This window comes from Glycine max, chromosome 15 (genome assembly GCF_000004515.6).
Source record: "Glycine max cultivar Williams 82 chromosome 15, Glycine_max_v4.0, whole genome shotgun sequence".
Taxonomy (NCBI): Eukaryota; Viridiplantae; Streptophyta; class Magnoliopsida; order Fabales; family Fabaceae; genus Glycine; species Glycine max.
In genome coordinates, this window is record NC_038251.2 from 25628770 (window position 1) to 25648431 (window position 19662).

The following is a 19662-nucleotide window of genomic DNA, read 5'->3' on the forward strand; positions in this document are numbered from 1 at the left end:
AAAAAAATAAGAGTCGTGAATCAAGAAACAAGAAAAGCACTTGCTAAGAAATATATTGAGTTTAACAGAGTCCATTCTCTGTGATATACAAAGTACCTGTGAGAGGTTAGAACTTCATTGTAAATTCGCTCATTGAGTGTTGTAAATAATCTTTGATTCTATATCAAACTTTTGTTTATGAAATCCAGGAGTGGCTTAGTGACAAAACAATACTTGGGTGTTCTTAAATTCAAGGGCAGTCTAAGGGTTGTGTCATTAGTGGCCTTGAGAATACTTGTAAGCCAAAAGTGGCAGAAAAAAATACTTGTTGCAATCAAGTTTGATTAGTGAAACCCTTTACTGGTTGGTAAAGGAGAACTAGACGTAGCTAAGCTTGAGTGAACCAGTATTTCAAAGTCCATTATTGATACATTTTGTACACAAGGTTTTCATTGGAAAATAAGTTTTATACATCATTGGACGACAACCCATTTTTAGTCATTGAACGAGGGTTCTAAAAAATCATTTATTATAAATGTCTTCCAGATAATCTGGCGAACAATGGCCCGACACTGCACATAATTGCCCAACAGGTGCAATGTGCTCACCAAACAGCATCCATCTATCATCAATTTCTGTAGTAGACAGCGAAGACACAGTAGGGTGTGGCAGAATAGCCTGGATGTAGCTGAACTGTCGTACAACCCTCTCCGATCGGTGGACGACCGTCAAGGGGCCCCATCTGAGATGGCCGAAAAATAATGAAATGACCTTAAATTCTCTAAATGAACGGTGGTCACCATACGAAATCCAGCACACCGCGTCAAGGGTCAATCTATCCAGACACCTCCGATACGTGGCCACAGGGAGTGTCTTGCCAGAGGTTCAACGACATATTCTTAGAATATTCAAAATCAGAATGCTCAAAACTATAATGCTTAAAATCACCAATAACAGAATGCTCAGGATGCTCAAAAGGTACTAAATGATGTCTAACTAATCTATGAAATGTCCTATCTATCTCGGGATCAAAGGGTTGTAAGTCAGATGGATTTCCTCTAGTCATACACTAATTTCAGCATGCACAATTAGTTGCCTTCTTATGCAAGTAACAATGTAGGTTTGAACTACAACTACCATCAAATGATGTCCAAATGACTTGAAATTTTGTGAGCAACCTTATAAAATTATGAGAAGATAGCACAAAAAATTTCAAATGACAATTCGAAGTCTAACTATATAATCTAAAAATGATAAGTTAAGAAAAATAAGAGAATAATACTTGAAAAATAAAAAACTTTTGACAGAATCACTTTTTTTGGATGATGGAGACCTCAACCGGCCTATAACCAAATGCCATGGCGTAGGAAATTTTTTTCTACCCCAAATACATATATAATAATTGCGATTATGATAACCGGAGCAAAAGTTATGGTCGTTTGAAGTTTTGACAAAAATCAAATTTGTTACTTTTTTGAACTTTCAAATCTGACCAAACTAAAGGCTCTAGCTATTTTTCCCACAAAATATAGATTAAAAGAAGTTACCACAAAAAAATTCAGCAAAAAATAACAACTCTAGCTACTAAAACAAAAAATCCCAAATAATTCAGCAAGGGTGGTCGCTAAAATCCGTCGCTACATGATTTCCACTACTACTCTATTTTGCCGCAAGCAAAAGTGGTCGCTAAATCCGTCGCAAAACACTATTCACAGCAAAACACCCAAAACTGAAGCAGGGGAAGCGCTTAACAGAAAAACTAAAACAGAACATACACTAAACAAAATACCAAGACACTAAACAACACTAACACACACACTAACACAACACTAACAATTAAACATAAAGCACAAAAGAATTAAACACTAACACGACACTAGCTATTATGAACCTTTCGACACTGCTCCCCGGCAACGGCGCCAAATTTGATCGAGGTCGTACCCGAATCAAATAAATATTAAAATGTAGTAACTAGGAAGTGATACTAGGTCGTTTCTCAATGAGCAATGATACACCAAATGTTCATAACAGATAGTAGGAAATAGTAACAAATTGGGGGGGGGGGGGGGTTGTTTGCTTTTGTAAATTAAACAGCGAGTAAAATTGAATTAGAATTTATCAGAATTAAAATACGGTTCTTCCCCTTGATTCACAAGCAAGTCTCTTATCCTAGGTTGCGAGAATTTATCCTTTATCAGTTCAACCACTTAATCCAACCCTAAATTAAATTACTAAACGAAATTTAACATAAAGCATTCATTATGTGATTAAGCATCACACACACCAATTACTCATAAACGATCATTAAGCATGAACATAAATTAAGCGCAGAGACAATTAATCAAGCACTAAGCATGCATGAATTAATAGCAACAAATTCAGAGTAATTAGTGAAGAGGAAAAACTGAACAGAGTTTAACAGTAATAATAGAACTTCAAAGAGAACTGTGCTTGATCCTCAAGAGAAAACAACGCTACAGACTTAGTCTTCCATTAATCAAATAAAGAACGAAATTTTATTGATAAAACTAAAAGTCTGAATTGGAATTGTAAAAAACGAAAATAAAAGAGAAAGAGAAGAGAAACTAAAACTAAAAAAGAAAAATAGAAGAGAGAGAGAGGAGAGAGAGAGGAGAGAGAGAGAGAGAGAGCTAAACTAGAACCTTGGTGTTGTTATATAGTTTTTTTTTCAGCCCCAAAGCTTACAAATCTGTTTTAAATCCAAGCCCATAAGTAAAATCAAATCAAATCTAGATAAGATAAGATAAGATCTAGATGAAATAATATCTAGATGAGATCAAATCTAAATAATATCTAGATAAGATAAGATAAGATAAGATAAGATCTAATTTTGTAGAATAAATCAGTCTGCCCTCTTCAAGTCCAAGCCCAATGTTGGATTCAAGCCCAAGCCCAATTCTAGATTCAAGCCCAATGCTTCATTAATTCTTGAAATTAGATTAAAAACATCAAATTAGCTGAATGGTCCCAAATAATAAAACTGCCTAATAAATTTGACAATTAAGACTAATCAGTATTTAAAATGGTGCAAAAAGGGTTAAGAAATAGGAGAAAATAATGGCACATCAACTATGAGGAAAAATATGCTCTTGTTGCTAGATTAGAAGCCATAAGAATGCTATTAGCCTATTGTTCGCGGCCGGCAAGTGTACCAGATCGCACCAGTAGTATAAAACAGTAAGAACTGAGTATCGAACTCTCGGGAAACTTGTGTTATCTGGTAAGCTATTTCGGTAAATAGGTGTCTAGTATGAAAAGATGATTTTGGTTATGAACAGGTATGTAAACTATCTAAGCAAAAAGAAAGAAAATCATGCAAGAGAAATGTTGTGTAAAAACAAGTAGAGAACGCGTTGGTCTTCCTAATAGGTTCCTGATGCTAAAACGAATGTTCTCTATCTAAAAATGCTCATGTATTCCTATGTTGTCTCCTGGACTGCTAGACCCCGATTCCTCATGATAGCCTAGCCTAATCCTGATCAAGCCTCGTTCGTAGATTCCTCTTGTAAGACTAAACTCAACCAGAACCGCATTAAGACACACATACACAACTAAGTTCTTGTACCCTGATTCCTCGTGATAGTACAACAACTTAGCCCCGTACTATCAAGGACTTTAGAATCAGACCAGTTTACACTGTTGAATGACCCTAACAAAGCATGCATCTACGTGATCAAGGTAAAGACATACTGGAATGAAAAGCAGATAGCATAGAGAATACACAAAACATCATTACATAGATCGAAATATATTTGCATCAGGTACCTACAGGGAAGATCCAACAGAGGATTTAGCTTTTCATAGTCCGGAAACCTCTTTTACAATACAGAGAAGAACAAGATGAAAGATTGCAAAAATACAAGTGGTAAGGATGTCTCCTTCACCTCTAGGATCTCACAATCACTCACAAACTCATCTCAAGCTCTCAGAACGGCTTCCGCTTCGAGCTCTCGTCTCTACAGATCTTCACACAACAAAATCTCTCAGAACTCTCTGGAACTTGGACCTTTCTCTCTCTAGAACTTCCTAAACATGCAAAAGCTTCAAGCCAAGGCCAGACTCTCATGCATGCAGAGGCTTCTCAAGAAAAAATGCCAAACTCCTGCAAAAAATCTGATTTCAAGCTTAAATAGGTGGGTTGGTCCGTGCTCGCGCGCTTAGCGTAAATCTGAATCGCTTAGCACGCATAAGTGGATTTTGGCTTAGCGCATTTCTCTCGCTTAGCGGATGAGCTGAAGCGGTGCGCTTGATGACCTGGAGCGGTGCGCTCAGTGAACCTAACAGCTCATCTTCTCCTGGCTTCTTCCTCACACTTAGCCACTAAGTGTCACGCTTAGCAAATGCTCACTAAGCCAGCAGATTGGCTTAGCGAGAAGGTGAAAACAACATTTTTGCCAATTTGCCTAATTAACCTGAAATTAAGAGAAATTGATTATTAAACACACAAAACAAAAGTATAAATTATCTATTACCTATATTTAACAGAAAGTACTTATAATATTACAAAACAACTATAAATTGGAGAAGTTTGATACAAAATACACAAGTTTTATACACAAAAGTTAGTCGTATTCATCGACTAACACCTATGCATCCATTATGGATTTTAAACTTTATCAAATGGATGTGAAGAGTGCCTTTTTGAATGGCTTTATCTAAGAGGAAGTATATGTAGATCAACCCCCTGGATTTGAAAATTCAGATAAGCCCAGTCATGTCTTCAAATTGAAAAAGGCTTTATATGGCTTAAAGCAAGCCCCTAGGGCTTGGTATGAGCGTCTGAGTAAGTTCCTTTTAGAGAATGATTTCTCTAGAGGTAAAGTGGATACTACTCTTTTTATTAAGAAGAAATTAAATGATATTTTATTAGTTCCAATCTATGTTGATGATATTATCTTTGGATCCACTAATGACTCTTTATGCAAAGAATTCTCTCAAGACATGCAAAGTGAGTTTGAAATGTCAATGATGGGAGAAATAAATTTCTTTCTTGGGTTGCAAATCAAGCAAACCAAGAATGGAATTTTTGTCAATCAATCAAAGTATTGCAAGGAATTGATTCACAGATTTGGGATGCAGAATGCTAAGCATATGGCCACACTAATGAGTACTGCTTGCTATTTGGATAAAGATGAAATCGGTCAGTCAATAGACATTAAGCAATATCGAGGTATGATTGGATCACTTCTTTATTTATCTGCTAGCAGACCAGATATAATGTTTAGTGTGTGTATGTGTGCTAAGTTTCAATCAAATCCCAAACAATCACATCTTAGTGTTGTTAAGAGAATTATAAGATATTTGTTAGGCACTATGAATATAGGATTATGGTATCCTAAAAATTCCACATGCAATTTTATAGGATATTCTGATTCCAACTTTGCCGATTCTAAAATTGATAGAAAGAGCACCAGTGAAACTTGTAATTTCATTGGATCTGCTCTAGTTTCTTGGCATAGTAAGAAACAAAATAGTGTTGTTTTATCCACTGCTGAAGCGGAATACATTTCTGCTGGCAGTTGTTGTGCCCAAATTCTTTGGATGAAGCAACAAATTTTTTATTATGGAATATTTCTTGATCATATTCCTATAAGATGTGATAACACGAGTGCTATAAATCTATCTAAGAATCCTATTTAGCACTCAAGGACCAAACATATAGAAATAAGACATCATTTCTTGAGAGATCATGTTCAAAAGGAAGATTGTGTTCTAAAATTTGTTGATACAAAGAATCAATTAGCTAATATCTTTACAAAACCTCTCCCTAAAGAAACATTCTTTGCTATTAGGAGAGAATTAGGTCTTCTAGATGTTAATGATCTAGGCAATAGGTAACTCAAATTGAGTCTTATCCTCCTTATGATCAATAGATTGTCTATGAGTCTAGTTGCTTGTGTTATTTGATTTTGTTTGTGATTGATGATTGTTGATTGAATGTGTTTGATTGTGATTGTGATTGAATGTTTTTTTATTGTGTTTGTGATTGAATATGTTTGATTTTGTTTGTGACTGATGATTGTTGATTGAATGTATTTGATTGTGTTTGTTTAATTGTGCTTGTGATTGAATGTGTTTTGTTTGTGATTGAATGTGTTTGATTGTGTTTGTGATTGATGATTAGGTGTTGTATTTGACTTGAAATAGTTAGCTTTAAGTGGAAAAGCCTTGTTTAAAGGGTCTGGTAATCGATTACCATTCCCTGTAATCGATTACATAAGAACAGCAAGGTTGTAATCGATTACAGAAGCCTGTAATCGATTACCAGTAGGCACTATTAGTTACAGGTTACTCCTATAATTGATTACAATGGCCTGTAATCGATTACAAGGCGTCCCTGTCTATAAATATCTACATTTTTGCAGAACCCTTATTCTCCCATTTCGTGTGACGGCGCAAAACTTTCCCCAATCTTCAAATCCATGTATCTCTCTCATTTCTTCACCAAATCACTTCAAACAAAGCCCAATCTTCATCATTTTTCATTCCCTTTCAAACCCACTGATCAAAATTAGCTGCAACATCTTCAAATGGAAGAATCATCAAAGAAGCGAAAAGGGTCTTCCTCCACCCCCATTGTTGCTGGCCACCGCCGCCAAGGAACCTCTAGAGACCCATCCACACCAGTTCCTCCTTCTCTTTCATCTCCTAGATCATCCATATTGTTTTCCTCGGATGATCAACATCAAAGGTACTATTCTTAATTCTGTAATAGAGTCATTCTAGACCCTAAGTACCTTGACCTTGAATTCTTTGATGAAGAAACATTTGATTGTTACCAAGTGTTTCAAAATTCTAGTTTGATTGATTTCATGTCTTTGAAACTGTCGTACTTTCCCGAATTAGTTAAGGTGTTCTATAATAACTTGAAAATTCAGTATGGTATTCTTTACTCTGAGGTGCATAATATTCCCATTGTCATTGATCAGTCCTTGTTCTTTTCCTTGACAAAATTGTCCAGTCAAGGTGTTCCTTTTGAGGGCACCATTGTTGATAACTGGAAATTTGATTATTCTAGTCATGATGCTCGCTGCATGGTCTGCAATGACCAGGCTGACATGACCAGTAGATTACTTGTTGGGTCATTAACTTTTGATTGTCGTATCATGCATTATATCATTGTTTGCATTTTGCTTCCACGATCCTCAAACCTTGCTCAAGTCTCTGAGGAGGATTTGATTCTGATGTGGGCTTTTCAAACTGGTCGTCAGATCGACTGGGCCCATCTAGTTCAGTTTCGAATGCATAAGGCATTACGGGCCAATGCACCTCTACCGTATCCCCACCTTGTTACTCTTTTTCTTCATCACTTCAATGTTCCTTTGGATGATGAACCATATGTCAAGGTTAAAAGGTCTTTCTCCATTGGTACCAGTGTGTTTACCTCCTTTGGTTACCAAAAGGATGTTGATGGTCAGTGGATTCACAAACAAGACTTGCCTCCACCTATTCCATACGAGCGTACCCCATCTCCTCCACCACAAAAGGGTGATTCCACTGTTGGATCAAGTGGTCTCGGAATAATTAAGAAGGGGGGGTTGAATTAATTATGAACGTGTCTTGACTAATTAAAAATTTATCCTTCTTAATATTACTAGATTTAATTAGGCTTTATAACTAAATTATGAGAAAGTAAAGAATAGAATAACTTAGACAAAAGTAAAGCGGAAATAAAAAGTACATAACGGAAAGATAAAGAGTGTAGGGAAGAAGAAGACAAACACAAGATTTATACTGGTTCGGCCACAACCTGTGCCTACATCTAGTCCCCAAGCAACCACCGATTCTTAAGATTTCCAATAACCTTGTAAAATCCTTTACAAGCAAAGATCCACAAGGGATGTACCCTCCCTTGTTCTCTTTGAACAACCAAGTGGATGTACGCTCCACTTGAACTGATCCACAAGAGATGTACCCTCTCTTGTTCTCAGTATAACAACCCAAGTAAATGTATGCTCTACTTGTACCACAAAGGATGTACGCTCCAATGTGTTAAGACAAAGAATTCTTAGACGGTTAGTCCCTTGAATCTTTGTAAGGGGAAACAAAAGATATCTCAGGCGGTTAGTCCTTTGAAATCTTTTGTTTAAAGGGAAAGGGAAAAAGATATCTTAGGTGGTTAGTCCTTTGAAATCTTTTGTAAGAAACAGAAGATATCTCAAGCGGTTAGTCCTTTGAAATCTTTTGTCAAGAGGGAGAAGGGAAGAAACAAAAGAATTCTCAGGTGGTTAGTCCTTTGAATCTTTTGACAAGAGAGAATGAATGAAGAAAAAGAATAGCACAAGTTTTCGGTCAATGAACTTTTCTTGAAAGAGAAAGTATTGAACAAAAACTTTTAGAAAGATGAAGAGAAATGAATGAAAGAAATCTTTTATGCATAAAAGGAATCAGTATTTGAAATTCGTGTCATGGTCACATATTTATAATCATTTGATTACTCAAATTAAAATTTGTGACTGTTGGTAATTTCTTTAAAACTAGTCACTTTAAGAGTTGTGACTTTTGTGAAAACTAGTCACTTAAAAAAGTTGTGACTTTTGAAAAAATCTTCAGAAACAAGTCACCTTAATAATTGTGACTTTTGGTAATTTATTTTTCAAAACAAGTCACTAGTAATCGATTACCATCATAGTGTAATCGATTACACATCAACAGATGTGACTCTTCATGTTTAAATTTGAAAATCAAAACATTTAGAAACACTGGTAATCGATTACAAGTATTGTGTAATCGATTACACAAGTTTGAAATGATTTGAAAATGTTTTATCACAAGTTGTGACTCTTGAAATTTGAAATCTAACGTTTTAAAACATTGGTAATCGATTACATGATTATGGTAATCGATTACAGCTTTGTAAATCAGTTTGAAAACAATGTTGGCTACTAGTAATTGATTACTGCCTTCTGGTAATCGATTACCAGAGAGTAAAACTCTTTGGTAAAAATTTTCTTTGGAACAAAATTGTGCTATTCAATAGTTTTTGAAAAACTCTTTTAATACTTATCTTGATTGAGTCTTCTCTTGATTCTTGAATCTTGAGTCTTGATTATTCTTGAATCTTGATTTTGATTCTTGAAACTTGCTTGACTCTTGATTCTTTGGAACTTGCTTGACTCTTGATTCTTTGGCATCATCAAAATAATCTTGGAAGACATTGCTTCCACATCCACTTCTCTGTTGTGCTGACTGAAGTCCTCACAAAACTATGTGAACTTCGAGCTTTTGTGGGTGAGCGATTTGAAGCAATGGATACTCGTCTTGATGCGATGGATACTCGTTTTGATGGGATGAATACTCGGATCACCTGACTTGAAGATGATATGAGCTTCATCCAGCATTGCTTTGATCCCCTGGCCGATTCTTAGTTATTTCTATTATGCTTTATTTCCTTAGTTTTCTGATTATTTCTTAGCCTTGTATTTTGGCTTTTATTGCTTTAGTAATTTGATTATGGTTGTCTTTGATGTTTCTCATTATGTTTTGCTTTGTGTTTGGTTATTGTTAGACTTTGTTTTGGTTGATTAAGACTTGTTTGTGTTTGGTGTCGTCTATGGATTGACTTAGTTTTTGGATGGATTGTGCTATGGTTTTAATGTTGCCTTAGTTCCTTTCTCTAGACGTTATTGGCTTTCTGATGTTGCCAAAGGGGGAGAGAACAAGGGTATAATTTATCATAAAACTTAGGCATAAATTCCAATCTTAAGGGGGAGTAAGGGTTGTGAGCACATATTATCAATTGTATATCATTTATCTTGATTTCAAATTATTGTCATCATCAAAAAAGGGGGGATTGTAGAAACATATATGATATGAAGTTTTGATGATGCCAAAGATAAGTTTTTCTCGAGTTTGATCCAAGTCAAGAGTCACAAATCTTCAGAAAATAACTCCTAAGAGTCACAACTCCAGAAAATAACTCTCAAGAGTCACAACTCTTCAAAAAATTAACTCCCAAGAGTCACATCTATTCAAGAGATTTTTGAATGGCCATCAAAGGCCTATAAATAGGTGACTTGGGACACAAAATTCCTAAGAGAGTTTTTCTAAACTAAATTGTCTTATCCTCTCAAAACCAAAATGTCTTATCCTCTCAAAAATATTCCTTGGCCAAACACTTGCATATTCAATAAGGAATCTTGATTGATCTCCAATTGTAATATCTTTCTCTTAAAGAGAATTCTTCTTCTTCTTATTCAAAGAGATTTGGTTAAGAGACCGAGGGTCTCTTAAGATGTAAGGATTTCTGAACACAAGGGAAGGGTTGTCCTTGTGTGGTTCAGACTTTGTAAAAGGCATTTTATAAGATAGTGGAAATCTCAAGCGGGTTGCTTAGGGACTGGACATAGGCACAGCGTGTGGCCAAACCAGTATAAAAACTAAGTTTGCATTCTCTCTTCCCTTAAACTTCTTTTATTTATTGCTATTTATCTTTTTCTTTAAAGAAGTTTATTTTGAATTTTCTTTTGAGTAATTCATATAAGGGTGCATTGTTAATCCAAAAAGAGAGAGAGTGAAATTTTTAATTGGGGAATAGTTTTTGTATCATAATTCAACCCCTCCTTCTTAAGATAACTGAGGCCACTTGTCTAACAAGTGGTATCAGAGCTTCATTCTTGTAAAAAGTTTAGAAGCTTCAAGAATAATGGCCTCAGCAAACTATTTATTTCCCGACGGACGGAAAATGCTCATAAATCCAACACTACATATTTTTTACAAACATATTTAAAATACATGACAGCATATAATAAAAAAACTTCAATTTAAAAAATTTTCGTCAAATCTTAACTAACCTGTAACAGAGTGATATATCCTGCAAGCTGCCTCGCCGTGCTCTTCGACACGTCATTTAAATTATCATACATGTGCACAAGTGCAGCAGCGCCCCAAGCGTAACCCGCACTCTGTGTCAGGTTACTCAATGCATCCAAGAATACTGTAAAAGCATATATGATATGAAGTTTTGATGATCCCAAAGATAAGCGCTTCTCAAGTTTGATCCAAGTCAAGAGTCACAACTCTTCAGAAAATAACTCTCAAGAGTCACAACTCTTCAGAAAATAACTCCTAAGAGTCACAACTCTTCAGTCACAACTCTTCAGAAAATAACTCCCAAGGGTCACAACTCTTCAAAAAATAACTCCCAAGAGTCATATCTGTTCAAGAGATTTTTGAATGGCCATCAAAGGCTTATAAATAGGTGACTTGGGACGCGAACTTCCTAAGAGAGTTTTTCTAAACTAAATTGTCTTATCCTCTCAAAACCAAAATGTCTTATCCTCTCAAAAATATTCCTTGGGCAAACACTTGCATATTCAGTAAGGAATCTTAATTGATCTTCAATTGTAATATCTTTCTCTTAAAGAGAATTCTTCTTCTTCTTCTTATTCAAAGAGATTTGGTTAAGAAATCGAAGGTCTCTTAAGATGTAAGGATTTCTGAACACAAGAGAAGGGTTGTCCCTGTGTGGTTCAGACTTTGTAAAAGGCATTTTACAAGATAGTGGAAATCTCAAGCGGGTTGCTTGGGGACTGGACGTAAGCACAGGGTGAGGCCGAACCAGTGTAAAAACTGAGTTTACATTCTCTCTTCCCTTAAACTTCTTTTATTTATTGCTATTTGTCTTTTGCTTTAAATAAGTTTACTTTGAATTGTATTTTGAGTAATTCATATTAAGGGTGCATTGTTAATCCAAAAAGAGAGAGTGACATTTTTAATTGGGGAATAGTTTTTGTATCTTAATTCAACCCCCCCTTCTTAAGACAACTGAGGCCACTTGTCTAACAAATATCACGTGCACGTGTGTGGTACTCTTGTTAGCAAAGAGTGTGCATCTAAGGAGATGCAACAAATACGCTTGTGCTGCTACAATCCACTCACATGCCTCAATCTTCAGCTCATACAACTCGCGCAACCACGATAGTTGCACATAAGACCCGTGACACTGAATGGTCTCAGCTCTAGCATCTGCAGCACTGACCTCGAGTAACTCCACCAATATCTCGACAGCGTCGTCGACATGAAGCTGCTCAAAGCTGTGGAACGCCCCTAAAACAAGAAAATGTAACAAAGATGCAACGTCATCCAAGGTGATAGTCACCTCTCCGACGGGCAAATGGAAACTTCTTGTTTCCTTATGCCAATGTTCCACAAAAGCAGACATTAGTCCATGATCGCTTGTATCTAGAGAACAAGCGATCAAAGGACCCAGTCCACTGGCCACCACAAGGCCTTCAATCTCTGCGGCAGGCTTCCCGAACTTAGTCATCTTCCTTCCATGGAAAGATAGCTTCAACTCAAGACGTTCCTGCAAACAATATTTATGAATGATGTAAAAAAATAATTAACTACTCAACTACGTTCTTTATGTTTTTTAAAAATTACATACCTCTCCATTCCACACGCTCAAAGCAATGTGATTTTCAAAATCACTAAGAACTGATGTGTCATGGGATCCGCTTGGAAAACCCTCAACATCAGCATCACCTTTTTCAACAGGTGCTTCTGGTTGCTAGTCGACCAATTCCTTCTTGGTCGTAGAAGGATCCTCCACAACAACTTGTCTCTATCTACGGGCTGATGCAGTAGGCCTTCGCCTCTGGGGGACATCATCATCACTCTCGCCTCTCCTCCCCATCACTTTTCCTACTGCGCACCCTAAAGCGCGACCAAGACCTCTAGTTCTAACCATTATCTACATAATAATTATCCTATTTTTTATATTCAATGGCCCTAAAGCGTGATTCCAATCATTTTTAATTTTCACATCAAAATTACTTTTTATAACTAATTTTAATTAATTTAAATATAGTGTTATTTTTCGAATCTTAGGTAATCTCATCTTAGTTTTAATTTGAAAAATCTAATCTAATCTTATTCTTAATTTAGGAAATCTAATCTAATCTTAGTCTTAAGTTGTGAAATCTAATCTAATCTTACTATTGATATAGGAAATCTAGTATAAACTTAGTAAGCTAATCTTACTCTTCATATGGGATATCTAATCTATTATTCCTAATCTAATCAAATGTAATGTTATATTAACAAACATAATTAAATAAAATAACAAGCTAATTAATCAATAACACTAACCAAATCAGGCCATACATAATACATTTTCATTAATTATTAAATTTCACAAATGATTAAGACATTACAAGAAATAATTACAATAAATTTTATTAACAAAATCAGTAAACAACAAAATTAAATTAATAACAAAAAAAACCATACGGATTGATAATCCATATGGTTTATAAAACAATTCTTTTAAAAAAACATTTCACCTTCATAACAAATTTTTAATAAAAAAATTTAAAAAAAAACCATACAGATCAGTCATCCGTATGGCTTATAAACTGTTTAAAAAAAAACACATACGGATCAGTGATTTGTATGGGTTATAATTATTTTTTTTATTTTAAACCCATACGGATCACTGATTTGTATGTGTTTAAAAATAAATTAAAAAAAACTATACGGATGGGTTATATAATTTTTTTTAAAAATAAATCACTTAGTGATTTGTATGCGTTATAATTTTTTTTAACAAAATAACCATAACAGATCAGTGATCTATATTAGTTGAAAAAAATTTAAAAAAAAAAAACCCATACGGATCCGTATGGCAAAGTTTAAAAAAAAATATTTTCAAAAAAAATAACGCCAGACAATATTAAAAAATATCAAATATATATATATATACAATATATTAAAAAAAACAAAAAAAAACCCATACGGATCAGTGGTTCATACGGATCATCAATCCGTGTGAACCATACGGATCACTGATCCGTATGGGTTTTTGTCGGCACACCGCCATTTTTTCCGGCAAAATACCTTTTTTTCGGAAAGGCTACCAAATAAACCGACAACAGCAGAAACATACACCAAAAAACAATGAAAACATAACAATATCATCATGCAACAATGAAAACACAACAATATGACCAAACGCCATTTTGTTTATTTATCTCTTTTTATCTGTTGGGTTGAATTTGTGATGATGGTTTTGTTTGATGAAGTAAAATAATGTGGTTTTGGGTTGGGTTTTAAGGAGGGTATGTTTTGTTTGATGAAGTAAAATAATTTTTAGTGATTTTTAACTGATAGATTATTTACCATATTTTAAATGTTCTTATCAAATATTTTTTATGGTTTTTCCGTGAGAAAAAAATCATCACAAACTTTTATGTCATTTTTTAACGGTAAAATTTAATGATAGGAATAAAAAATTTAAATGAAAAAAATAGGTGAGAAACCAAAACCCATCAACATTTTTAATTGCGGGATAAAAAATAAAAATCTTAAACAATTAATACAATAAAAACATATTTTATTTTTATTATCTAACAAATTACTATCAAATGTTAATGCTCCTGTGTAATGTAAATGAAATGTTTAGACAAAAAGTTTGGGGACATTAGCTTTGTGAAAAGATTTTGTATTTGCATTTTGTTCCTTTTTCAGTTTTATGATAATTTGTTTTTTTTTTTCAATCTAAGAGGTATTCTTAGTTTTTTATTTGACACTTAATTAATTTTTTTTACTTAATCGTTCCATTTTAGAATAAAGTAATACTTCTAGTTACGACTTCATGCTAAAACCAGGGATCGAACCTCAAACCTTTAATTAAGAAACTCAAGCGTTAAACCACTTGTATCATCAACTTTTCTGTAAGAGTTGTTTAGAGTAAATTATATTTTTTGTCTTTAAACTTTTTGTCATTTATGATTATGATTTTGGTCTGTAAAATTTCCAATGACTGATTTTTGTCTCCAAACTTTTTTTTATCTAGTAGTTTGATCATTTTTGTTTATTTTAATCCTTGACATTTGATTTTATTATTATTATTATTTGATTTTATTAGGTTTTCTAGCAGTTTTTAATCACTGCATTTTGAAAGGATTGAATAATTTGAAACATCTACGTTTTACTTAAAGTTCCATCACCATTTCACCATGACACTTTCTCGCATACCAGATAACTCAAGCAAAACGAAAATACCCACACAAAACACAATTTTTTTAAAAAAAATTCATTAAACCCAAATCTGGTGTTGTACTCAGAGCCGCTGGTGTGAATCAAAACCCCAAACTATGAGGTTGTCATCCAAAACGAATCCGATTTAGACCCTAAGCGGTTTGGCCTGGTCCTTCTACGGCGTTGTCGTGGCCGCTGTCACGGCCTTCAAATGCTCCACCATGATCAACTGCAAGAAGTCATCGACATCATCACCCAACAAATCAAAGGGACTCAGCTTCGACGACGAGTCCCCATCGAAATCCCACCCCCTCCATAACGCTCCGCCATCGAGCGCTTCCGCCTCCGCTACATGAACCCCAACTACCTCGCGGTGCCTCTTCCATTGCGACATTATTTTGATGATGAAGCTCAACGACATGAAGCGCATGATACAGACCTGGCATAAATCTTGATTGGGAAGCACATGGATCCAGATCTGGCACGAATCTCATTTGGAGGAGGCCGACGGCGGAGCGCCACCACTGTGTCGCCATAATCGTTTTCTTAATCTTCCTAGCTTTATGTAAGGTTGGCACCGCTCAAGGAAAGTGGAAAAGGTTTTTAGGAATGCATTTTTTTAGGAAGGTTAAATTACCCATTTGGTCTCTATAGTTTCATGATTCTTACTTTTTTAGTCCTTTTAGTTTCAAAGTGGTTTTTTTAGTTCCTATAGTTTACATTATAATTCTCTTTTAGTCCCTGTAGTTTAAAAGTGTTCTTTTTAGTCCTTATAGTTTGTATTTTAATTTTCTTTTAGTTCCTATAGTTTGAAAGTGATATTTTTAGTCTCTATAATTTGTAGTTTAATTACCTTTTAGTTCTTACTACAAAAAATATATATAAAATAATTAGCTACAAATTAGTTATAAATTATTAATTATTTTTTGATGTAGCTCCATGTGGAGCTTGTAGGCCTTGGATTTTCTTCATCAATGGATTCCTTTGCTTCTTGAGGTTTGATTGCAGCGGAATGGAGAAGGAGAAAAATGAATGAAGACGCCACTTCAAGTAGAAGATGAGTCTAGAAGAAACTCACCACCATAGGAAGCCATGGATAAGAGCTTGAAGGTAAAAGAAGATGAATGAAGGGAGAGGAAGAGAAGAGAATGAAATTTAGTGCCTGAAGTCTGAACTTTGAAGTTTAATTCTCAAATGATCAAAGTTGAAAAAAATGCACACACATGACCTCTATTTATAGTCTAAGTGTCCACAAAATTGAAGGAAAATTTGAATTTCAATTCAAATTTCACTTGAATTTGAAATTGAATTTGTGGAGTCAAATTTTCACTAATTATGAATAGTGAATTTCCGTTATGGTTCAGCCCACTAATCCAAGATCAATTCCAAAATTCTTCACTAAGTGTGCTTAGGTGTCATAAGACATGTAAGGACATGCACAAAGTGTGACTATATGATATTGGCAATGGGGTGTAGTAAGCAAATGCTCACATCCCCCTCTAAAATTTAATTGGATTGAGCTTCTACCAATTCAATTAAATTTATTTCCCAACACACATGTCAAATATTCACTTAGTGCATGTGAAATTAAAAAATTATCCCTAATACAAAAACTAGTCTAGGTGCCCTAAAATACAAGGGCTGAAAAATTTTATATTTCTAGGATACCCTACCTACATTATGGAGCCCTTAATACAAAGATAAAAAAAATAATGAAATTCTAATCTAATATGTACAAAGATAAGTGAACCCAACCTTGGCCCATGGGCTCAAAAATCTACCCTGAGGTTCATGAGAACCCTCGGGCCTTTTTCAACAGCTCTAGCCCAATCCTCTTGGAGTCCCTTACTCATGGCTCTGGAAACTAGTCCCTAGGGAGGATTGCATCATTTTTTTTTATTACAAATTATCTTACGATAAATTAGTTACGAATTACTTGCTAATATTTTTGTAGTTAATTGTAATTGATAATATTACTCATATTTTAATGGTGAGGACTAAAATGGAATTAAAATATAAAGTATAAAGACTAAAAAAATCACTTTTAAAAATTATAGGGACTAAAAGAGAATTAAAATGTAAACTATAGGAACTAAAAAAATTATTTTCAAACTATAAAGACCAAAAAGGTATAAATCCTAAAATTATAAAGATCAAATGAGTAATTTAACCTTTTAAGAAAACTTGTTGGAGGCCACTGAGTCTTTGGGACACCATGTGCTGGCACGATGGTTATTATTTTGGGTGATTAAATTTTTGTATTGTGTTGTTGTGCGTGCTCAGATGTAAAAAAACATTTGTGGTTCTTAATTACTACATGATATAATTTGTTGTGGCCGCTAAAGTCACTTCAAATATTTAATTATTTAATTATGTAAAAATATAATATTTTTTGGTTTTAGCGGTCAGAAAAAATATAATAAAATATTAATAAAAATAATGGAATGGCATTCCTTAATGGTCAAAATGAACGGAAAGAACTAAAACAATGAACCAAAAAAAAATTTAGAAGCAAAAATTAATCATTAAAAAATATAAGAATCCGTAAATGTAAAAAAAAAGAATTTGAGAGAAAAAAAAAACATAATTTACTCATTTGTTTATTTTGAATACTATTGTATTACACGGAACATCTTGTGTCTTGGGCAATTTCAATTTTCAACTTCTCAAAGAACACTAAAAGAAGATCCTCTCAATCCGGAGTGCATGTCGGCACAAACATTTGCAATATGTAGGTTGGACCAAAAAGTGGGGAAACTTGGAGTAGGAGGCCTAATCACTTACCGGTTATCATTTTTTGTATAAATATTTTCTTTTATTTTATATTGTTTTAAACTAGAAAAAAGATTAACTTTTATTTTTTAAATCAAATAAATACAAAATCACTCTATTTTAGATCTCACCTTTTATTCTTACTCTGTTGTTTTGTTTTATTTTATTATAACAAACGAAGCACTAAACATAATGTGTTATTGGTTTGAGAAGAATTAAATTCATATTCCTTAAGTATATATAATCTTAAATATGAGTTAGATAAAAAAAATGTTACTTTTAAAAAGGAAAACCTACTAAAAAAAAGGATCAGTCAAATTTTTTAATAAAAATTCGTCAAAGTTAACAAATATTTTACATTAATAACATATGTCTTACAAAAACAAAACAGTACTAATTACAATACATTATCATATTATAAAAAAGACAATGCCATTGTCATTCTCTTTTGAATTAATGTTTCTAATCCTTTTATTCGGCTTGATTTTCGGCACGGGCTTGGGATGCGGATGGTGTAGAAACTTAATACTAGTATTTTGATAATTATTTTACTCTTGAAAATGCAGTGCAGCAGTTCTTTGGAGCGTGGATATCCCGCGCAATTAAGAAGGAACGTAGTTTCCCGCCCCTTATTATTTAGAATTTTGTTGGCTTAATTAATTCGAAGTTTAAATTGTATTGACCGAGTTTTTTTTAAGTATTATAAATGTGTAATTTAATTTTCTCAAGTTTTATTTGTCCTAACTGAATCTCTCAGGTATCATAGTTTTACAATTTTAATCCTAGGTATATATATTATATTGATAACATGTATTTTGCCATGCACAATTAGTTATATATTGTATTATCAAGAGTGGCATCATTAGAGTTTAATACTTTAATTGATTGTTGAACAAAATGAGAAAAATATGTAAGCTGTATTGAAAATATTAATGCTATAATAATATTAACTGAATGTGTAAGCTTTGATATATTTTATTTTTTCGCCATAAATTCACAAAAATAATTGACGGTTTGTATATTGCTGATCCTAAGTATACACATATAACTAGAATGTTATTTATAACATACTATAAATTAATAAAAATAAAACTTAATATAAGTTTTCTATATTTAAATTATATTTTCTCAAATCCAAACAAATCTTTATATATAATGCACCAGTGGGGCCATCTAGATAACACATGGATCCTTCTTCTCTTATCTTTTCTATTGTTATTGGTGGAAATTAAAGTGTAATACCGCGTATTTATGATGCACGTATTTCCCACGTTAATAAACTCTATTAGAGATATTCTACTATGATAAACTATATAGGTGCAATTTTTCACCAACTTCACCTCCATAGCTTTAATTAATGTCTCAGTCATGGTGCATAAATTACACTTTATAGTATACTTCCAAGTAGAGGACACGGCGTGGATATGTTTATGTGGAGCCCTTTTTCTTCTCCCTTTTCTTGGTTTCACACACATTACAATAGTAATTTGTGTTCTCTGTAAACAATTAGAAATATCCCAATTTATCTTTTTGACCGACACTAGTGGGATTCTAATTAATCTCTCTTATCTAGTAACATAAGAATTTTGAAGGTCCTTATCCTACATATGGCTAACAACCCTATCAAAAGAGACCCATAACGAATAACCAACCTATGGGGCTTGACTCTTATTCTTGACTGCCGACTTCGTTCGGTGGATTGTATTCTTCTCTTGTGTCCATTGTATGTGTCAAGTGCGGGGACTGGGGATCAACAATTTAACCCTTTTCTCCGACATAATATATGAAAATAACAAAAAAAGAAACAGTTTGAAATGAAAACAATATCTGACTTAAATATGTTCTTTCAGTCACTTATATACTTTTATATTAAAAATTAGAACACGCAACCTAATAAATTAAATGGAT

The 19662-nt window shown here is 33.8% G+C and overlaps 1 protein-coding gene across 1 annotated transcript; it reads right to left on the reverse strand.

Moving 5' to 3' along the window:
• Positions 1-501: 501 nt before the first annotated feature.
• On the reverse strand, positions 502-12691 carry LOC102670492 (protein MAIN-LIKE 1-like). The gene is made up of 5 exons (XM_006598411.1): positions 12574-12691; positions 12389-12486; positions 11881-12307; positions 10794-10936; positions 502-852 (listed from the first exon to the last, which is right to left on the reverse strand). The coding sequence occupies exons 1-5, from the start codon at positions 12689-12691 to the stop codon at positions 502-504; spliced, it is 1137 nt and encodes a 378-aa protein (XP_006598474.1).
• Positions 12692-19662: the final 6971 nt, after the last annotated feature.

What these genes read in the sequence shown, in the direction of transcription:
- LOC102670492 (XM_006598411.1), bottom strand. Translation starts at nt 12,691, where the DNA reads ATGGTTAGAACTAGAGGTCTTGGTCGCGCTTTAGGGTGCGCAGTAGGA. An exon ending in TGAGCGTGTGGAATGGAGAG is followed by an intron (nt 12,308 to 12,388) that starts GTATGTAATTTT and finishes TATTGTTTGCAG; the next exon opens with GAACGTCTTGAGTTGAAGCT. An exon ending in GATATATCACTCTGTTACAG is followed by an intron (nt 853 to 10,793) that starts GTTAGTTAAGAT and finishes ACCTCTGGCAAG; the next exon opens with ACACTCCCTGTGGCCACGTA.